The sequence below is a fragment of the Argopecten irradians genome, chromosome 10 (genome assembly GCF_041381155.1).
Source record: "Argopecten irradians isolate NY chromosome 10, Ai_NY, whole genome shotgun sequence".
Taxonomy (NCBI): domain Eukaryota; kingdom Metazoa; phylum Mollusca; class Bivalvia; order Pectinida; family Pectinidae; genus Argopecten; species Argopecten irradians.
In genome coordinates, this window is record NC_091143.1 from 27,898,984 (window position 1) to 27,907,209 (window position 8,226).

The 8,226-nt window shown below is 36.1% G+C and overlaps 1 protein-coding gene across 1 annotated transcript; it reads left to right on the forward strand.

Moving 5' to 3' along the window:
• Positions 1 to 1,239: 1,239 nt before the first annotated feature.
• On the forward strand, positions 1,240 to 2,518 carry LOC138332642 (uncharacterized). The gene is made up of 4 exons (XM_069280645.1): positions 1,240 to 1,701; positions 1,876 to 1,986; positions 2,093 to 2,295; positions 2,413 to 2,518. The coding sequence occupies exons 1-4, from the start codon at positions 1,240 to 1,242 to the stop codon at positions 2,426 to 2,428; spliced, it is 792 nt and encodes a 263-aa protein (XP_069136746.1). The 3' UTR covers positions 2,429 to 2,518.
• The last annotated feature ends 5,708 nt before the right edge of the window (positions 2,519 to 8,226 follow it).

Sequence of the window (8,226 nt, forward strand, 5' to 3'; positions counted from 1 at the left end):
CCAGGTCCAGCCAACCATGCGAGGAATCAAAACATCAGAAAACAGGGAAGAAAGAGAGTACAAAGAGACAGATCAAAGTCATACAAAGAGTTGTTTCGTCTGAGAGTCACATTGAAAGAAGAGCGAAAATTTAAAGAAAAGTACAAGAAACGTTATCAAAGATTGAAGAAGGGGAAAGGATTATCTTACAGAAGAAAATAGATGATATTATCAAAAGGAATGAAATGAAGAAAGCATTACTGCTTCACCAAATAATTCTTGAACGTATCAAGACGCGGTATAAAAAGTCAAAAACACACAAAAAGAAAAAGCAATGATTTCAACATTAGTGTGCTCCTATAAGCTCTTAAACGGAATAAGCTTGCAGAGTATGTCAGGAAACAGCTTGGAATATCAGAACAGAATGAAAGAAATGGTCGTTGCTTTTCTGGACAGGGACGATAACTCTAGAGTTAAAGCAGGCAAAAAGTCAACCATAACCAGGATGGGAGAAAAAAGACAGGTTCGTCTCATGTGTGACGATCTATTGAATCTACACGTGAAGTTCCTGACTGAACAGCAGGTAAAGATTTCCTACAGCCTCTTCTGCGCCTTGAAACCTTTCAATATTATCAAGCCAACAGCTCGTGATAGGAAAACATGTCAATGTAAGATTCACGAGAATTTGAAGTTTAAACTAGAAAAGTGTCATCAACTTAATGTTATATGTAGTTCCAATGTAGATCAATCAAGCTGTTGCAAAAATCACATGCAGCATGGAGAACAAAGCTTGTATGTACAGGGAATGTCCTAACTGCGAAAATAAGGATATTGAAATAGATCTTACCGATAGTGCAATAGAAGTATGGTGGAATACATGGAAGACGAGAAGATAAGAAAGAACAAAATACGTGAAAGGCGAGCAAGCGTCATCAACTGTCAGCGTAACTGGAAAAGAGAGAGAATTTGGCACACTGCAGATACTTTCTGAGGAACTGAAGAAGGAAGTCAAAAGGGCCAGTCGCCATATTTTCAACATCAGACACCAATATAAGGCTCTTAGTTTCCTTAAGAGTAGACCTGCTACTGACGAGATAATGGTCCACATCGATTTCTCCGAAAACTATTCGTGTAAATACTCCAAGGAAATCCAGAGCACTTACTCTGGTGCCTCACAACGGCAGATCTCTCTGCACACAGGGGTTGCGTATACTTCCTCCAAAACCTATTCATTCTGTTCCGTATCTGACAACTTGAGACATGGACCAGCTGCAATATGTATCTGACAACTTGAGACATGGACCAGCTGCAATATGGGCACATCTCCATCCTGTGATCCAGAGCCTTAAAGAAGATATTGATTCCTCAATCATCTATTTTATAATAAATGGACCGACGACGCAATATCGCAACAAAATCAACTTCTATCTGTTCGCGACTAAAGTATATGAATATGGTTTTACCTGCGCAAGTTTGAACTTTTTAGAAGCCGGGCATGGCAAAGGTGCGGCAGATGGGATCGGTGGCGTCATAAAAAGGAAAGCTGATGATCTGGTAAATGTCCAAGGAAAGGACATTACTTGCGCTAAGGACCTACTGGAAGGACTCAAATCAAATGTGAATGTTCATCTCCATGAGGTTGTGGAAGAGGAGATTGACAAGATTGAGTCTGGTCTACCCAATAATCTGAAACCACTGCCAAAAACGATGCAGATTCACCAGGTTTGTCATTTAAAGAACTATTTGACAGAACTATAATTTATGTAGTAAGAAATATTTTACATAAAGTACATTATGCTAAGCAATACAATATCACATTATACGAAGTGAAATTTGACAGTTACAAATGAAATTAATATTGAATAATGACGGTTTATGATTATTTTTTTTTCTTAGCTCCAAACAGTTAGGCCAGGTGAGGTGAAGCATAGGGTACTATCCTGCTTTTCGTGCCAGGAAACGTTCTGTAATTGTTTCAATCCAGTCACAACAAGTTTCACTGTTGAGGTATGCAAATGTTCTATTTTAATTACCGATGTTGAGTAATCAAATGATTTAGTAGATATGAACAGTTGTGTTTGACATTGACTAATTTTTTATTACTTAATTCCAGGACACCGCAATTAATCTACTTGAACTAGAGGCGAGACGTATACCTCAACTCATAAAAGTTGAAAATGTGGTCTGCAAGAATCTGAAGTCAAAGTACTGCGTAATGCGATACGATGGAAGACCATACCCAAGGATTATACTAGATGTTGACGAAGAGGAAGAGGAAGTAGAGGTCAAAGTTATGCACTGTGTTGGTGTAAACAGGTAAACTGATTGTTTTATTTTAACTCTTCAAGTACCTGGAATATGAAATGTTTGTAGTGTATTAGTCTGTATTGATCAGTAGTTTTATTTTCGAACTCTCATATCTTATGTTGACAGGTTTTTTGGCCCATGATGGATGACGTCATTTGGTATGGGAAGGACGACATCATCACACTTCTTGACGATCCTCCAAAACCAGTCACAAAACGACACAATGAAACAGCCGAGAAATATGGTGCCTGATTGAAAAGGAACTTGACTGAGTTGATGAAATTGAAAATATTGAACAGTATTGTAGAGTTAAATTCAATAAAATGTTGAAGTGTGTGCACGGTGTCATTTCCGTATTTCTACTGATCACTTCCGTAACCAAATGTCATTTCCGCAACACGTGTATAATTATGATATCTGTTTATGCTGCGGGGCTTCAGAAATATTTGCAATGGTTTTGTGATAAAGATAAATTCATAACTGATATGTTAAAGTATGAAATCAATATCCATCTCTTGTGCTGTTATATTGAACAGATAAGAATACTTAAGAAAATCATTCCAAATCTTTGTCTGTGGCGATAATTCTACAGTATGCACTATTTTTCATTAAATACTACAGAAAAACCTCACGAAGGTTAATTTCAGACAGTTTTACATCCGTATTGCTAAAATGATTCAACTATTTCTCCCATGCTATAAACTAAGCCAAAAATAGAAACGTTACGGAAGTGATCAAATATGTCATGCATGCAACTATTATCTAATTGTTTCGTTCTTTCCGGAATGTAGGACTCAATGCAGGCATTAGAAAAACATAATATCTCATTCATGCATTACACTGGATGAGATAGGAATCATAACAAATAAAATGTTTTAAAATCTCGCAATTAGGCAATACCTCTGGATTTTTTTTTGGAATCACCCACATACAGTGCCAGAGGATATACAGTTATCACACATACGGGTTTTTATCTCAAATGTCACAAACGATATATGTAGAGTAAATATAATCAATAATATAACCTTAGGAATGTCAAATTACACACAATAGTATTAACTGATAATTGATGTTAAAATTTAGCAACTATTAACAGAAGTTCAAAGTACTTAAAAAATTATCACAAAATTCTTTGTGATAACTTTTCCGCTCCGGGAAAGACGCGTCCCGCGTCTTAACTGTCCACTGTTTTGATGGAGTCTATTCGCTTGGTTTTCATAGGAAATGTGTGGTCGTGAATTAATTTGTGGTTGGTTTCGTGGTCAGGCAAAAGTATTCGGTCTGGTAGTATTTGGAGTGCTGTAGTAACTTGTTTTTGGAGGCTTGTGTTTATGTTTTGTTTCTGTTTTAATTTCTCGTCCTTCTCCGAAATTCTGAATTTTAAATCAGAAACCTGTCGCTGCGTCTGTTCTTTTTGTTTCGCGGTTGTTTGTAATATACTGATTGTTTCATCTTTGCTTTTCATAATTTTCTTTCTGTTGTTCAATGCTTTTTCTAGTTCCTTAATTTGAGACATATAATTGGTTATATTCACATTTTTTGCGCGCGCACATTCCTCTTCTAGAATTTCGTTTGATCTTTGTAATTTTGCACAGTTTTCTGATATTTTGGAGATGGTAATTTTGGTACGAACAAGTTTTGACTGTAATGAAATTATCTGGTTGCTGTAGTTAGTTTCTTTCTGGAAATTGTTTTGAAGTTCACTATTTTCAATGTCACTGAATGGAAAAATACGTAATACTTTTTCGTATCTCGGAATTTCCTGAGACGTTCAGAATCTCGCCGCCGTTTGGATGTTGACTTGGCCTTTTTCTTTGGTGCTGTGCGAATAACGGACTTACTGTCCGAAGATTTTTTTTCGGGACAGGAACAGGATGGATAGGCAGTTTCGGACGCTGACTGGTCCAGGGATAATATCCTGTTGTACCAACATCTGTAGCACAATTTCCGGGTCGATTAAAACACATTCTCGAAAAGTGGCCAATGTTTCCACATCGGAAACTGTTACATCCGTTTGCTGGACAACACATCGGATAGTTTGGAGCAAAGATGCTCCCACATCTGTAACATGATGTCATCCCGAATAGTTACCGTCAAAACGTTACCCTGTTTAATTCCAAAGTATGGCGAAAACAGTCCAGTCCGTGTGATTCCGAATACAGTTGGTCCTTCTTTAAGTCCCTCGCCGGAAATACTAGTTTGGTAGTTAAGGTTGTGGGAAAGCGTTCCCAGCGTAGAAGTGGGCACTACCAGGATTATCTCCACCAATTAACATACGGAAACTTCCGCACGTTTTGTCAAGTAGAAAGATGACGTAAGAAAATGGAATTTAATGATGATGACTTTGACTTTGACTTGACGGATGCATGGCTATTCTAGAGTGTCAAGAATGTAGCCGTTGTGTTCCGTACAAAGGCGGAGACCTAACTGACTTACAAATAAAATATTTCATGCTTAAATAATGTACATACAATAAAATTACAGAATTACGATTGATAGATATAGCTCATTGCAGATAAATCAGCCGTGGTCAGTGTCCTTTAGGTAATTAGGATGGCAGTGACATTAATCCGGTTACATAATAGAAAGGAACATAAAATCCTTCAGAAAAGGTATCTAAGTAAAGTGCCAGAGGATATACAGTTATCACACATACGGGTTTTTATCTCAAATGTCACAAACGATATATGTAGAGTAAGTATAATCAAGAATATAACCTTAGGAATGTCAAATTCAACACAATAGTATTAACTGATAATTGATGTTAAAATTTAGCAACTATTGACAGAAGTTCAAAGCACTTAAAAATTTATCACAAAATACTTTGATATTTGTATAAATTCACGTGTGTCACATCCAGGATCCTCGCATTTACCGACTATAACTTTATCTTCTCTAGTGCTCTCTTCATTTCTTATATATCATTGCTCAATATATCATCGAGATCTTAAACATTTCCAGAGTTCTGTGTTGTAATAAATGATAACATTCTGTTGTCAATAGTTTTTCTTTTAACTTGGAGTAAGTTTTTCTATGAAGTTTGAGAGTTGTTTGTATTTCATCTTCGATGTTTCTTTGATAACTGTGTTGCCTTACGCCACTCATTTCTTGTCCACTTTTCGCTGATAATGGTGCATTATTTCATAGTGAAAAATAGCACTTTATTTTGTTTTATTTTTATCTGTGATTTATTTCATTTGTCCATAATAGTTTTAAATTCAAACTTGTTTTATTTCAAATTTGGAAGTGTCGATAATTGTAATAAAACAAGTTTGAATTTAAAACTATTTGGACAAATAAAATAAATCATAATTAAAAAAATCAAGAGGTCAAAGAGGCCTGCTGCTAGAGAAAGAGCATTGCAAAGTTGGTTCAAATCTATAAAAACTATTTACGAATTAAAAAATACACTTTGAAGTTGAACTTTCGTCTTAGAATTTTTATTTTTTGTTTTTCGTTTTGATAGTTAGTGTATTATGTTACCAAACCTTATGCTTAAAATTCCAATTTGCTTTGCTAACGTTAAACAACAAAACCAAACAAGAAGTCAGTCAGTTTCAGTGATTTTATAAATTTCAATTTTTAATCTATGGAGATTATTTGGTTCCATCAGACCTGTGAATTCAGAAGAAGATTTTGGAATTTTAGCCATTTTGACCCATTTTGGCTCCGCCCCTCTGGTCCCTGGGGGTCAGCCAGGACCAATATGGATATGGTGTTAAAATGCTATTTCAGGCTAATAATTCTAAGCCAGTTTGACTCATTTCCTATTAAACCTAAGCAAATAATGTTCATAAATGTGTTTTTCCTATAAAGACTATAGTAAATTTTACCCCCTTCCCAGGGGAAAATCTGAGATCCCAGGGCCATGAAATTCACAATTTTTGTAAAGGGCCTTACGAACTTCCAATCTATGAAGAGTATTTGGTTCCATCAAATCTGTGAATTCAGAAGAAGATTTTTGAAGTTTTAGCCTATTTGACCATTTTTTTGGCCCCGCCCCTAAGGCTCCTGGGGGTCAGCCAGGACCAATATGGATATGACGATAAAATGCTATCTCAGGCTAATAATTCTAACCCAGTTTGACTAATTGCCTATGAAAAATAAGCAGATAACATTCATAAATGTGTTTTTCCTATATAAACTATAGTAAACTTTTAGCCTATTTGACCATTTTTTTGGCCCCGCCCCTAAGGCCCCTGGGGGTCAGCCAGGACCAATATGGATATGACGATAAAATGCTATCTCAGGCTAATAATTCTAACCCAGTTTGACTAATTGCCTATGAAAAATAAGCAGATAACATTCATAAATGTGTTTTTCCTATATAAACTATAGTAAACTTGACCCCCTCCACAGGGGAACATGAGACCCCGGGGTCATATAATTCACAATTTTTGTAAAGGACCTTAAGACCTTTCCATCTATGAAGGGTATTTGATTCTACCAGTTCCATAATTTCAGAGAAGAAGATTTTTGAAGCTTATTTGACCCCTTTTGGCACCACCCCTAAGGCCCCTGGGAGTAAAAAAAATGTGTTTTCCCTATTTAAACTATAGTAAACTTAACCCCCCCAAGGGGGAACCTGAGACCCCAGGGTCATATAATTCACAATTTTGTAAAGGTCTTTTAGATTTTACCCTTTTGGCCCTTCCCACAGCCCCCAGGGGGATGGGGACCATATAATTCACAATTTTGATTGGCCTTTGCCTTAGGTTTGTGCAAATTTTCATTGAATTTGGTTCAGCGGTTTTTGAGAATAAGTCGAAAAAGTAACTTGTTTACGGACATACGACGGACCACGCACGACGACGGACAAAAGGCGATTAGAATAGGTCACTTGAGACCTCGTCTCAAGTGACCTAAAAAAAACCCACTATTTTTCACCATAAAACATATACGACTTACGGCTAAAAGATTTACGATATGTTGTGTCCTGGGTGAAACACCACCAATTATATATATATATTATATAGATAGGTTACCATGATAAAACGATGGGGAATATAAAATGTATAGTATGATTATTACATCAGAGGTAAACGTTTAAAATTACATGTGGTAACAAAAAGGTTAAGTCGGCCCATACTATCATGTATCCTGCTGTATGTTTTTGTCAAAAGTAGAATATCCCAATTATGTATAACTCATCTGTTCATTTTAAAACGTTTTATATTATAGCTACAAAACAACAGCAAAAGCTCCAGAAGGTCACCATTTATAATATTTGTAAATTTTGTGAAATCAACTTATTCCATTTCTTTCAATGTTAATCTAATCGAGTTTCTGTCTTGTGCATGTGGATCCCCTCCTGAAAACGTTAAACGCTACTTGTTTACATGTAAGAGATAAATAAACAAAACACTGCTTCTATGTAGAAATCTCTGAAATCGTACTTTTCTTTCTCTGGATATGTTACTATTTCGTCAGGAATTTAGCTTGAATGATGAAAATAAATTTCGATTATCACACTGCTACCGCCGGACCTTAGATCCAGTTATGTATGGAAGAATAGGAAAAAGCCATCAAAAGTACGTTATGTGGCGAATATTAAGAAAATGTGCAATGGTTGGTTTAATATATTTACGTCCTTTAATCATCCCGGGTCATGTAAGAAAAGCTTCCCTTGTACGTGGTATATTGCGTGTGTGAAGTGCGAGGTACGTGTTTTTGGAGACTGGTATATTCGTGATGTATGTTGTAAAGTGGAACTCTTTTCCTTTTTAAACAATCTGATTAAAATACAGATACTTATTATCATTACATTTGATAAGAGGATATGAGAACATCCCATTAGGGGTTACGTCAAGATGACCTTTTGAAATGGCCAATCAAATTGGCACTGCCAAAATCTTGACTGGGGACGAAATAGTTTGAAAAAGCTGTCCAAATTATTTTCGAATATGTCGTCATCTCGCACGAAGTGCACAACAAAGCTAA

Coding starts and splice junctions, on each gene's coding strand:
- LOC138332642 (XM_069280645.1), top strand. CDS start 1,240: ATGGACCAGCTGCAATATGTATCTGACAACTTGAGACATGGACCAGCT. Junction 1,702..1,875: donor AAACGATGCAGATTCACCAG/GTTTGTCATTTA, acceptor TTTTTTTCTTAG/CTCCAAACAGTTAGGCCAGG. Junction 1,987..2,092: donor CAACAAGTTTCACTGTTGAG/GTATGCAAATGT, acceptor ACTTAATTCCAG/GACACCGCAATTAATCTACT.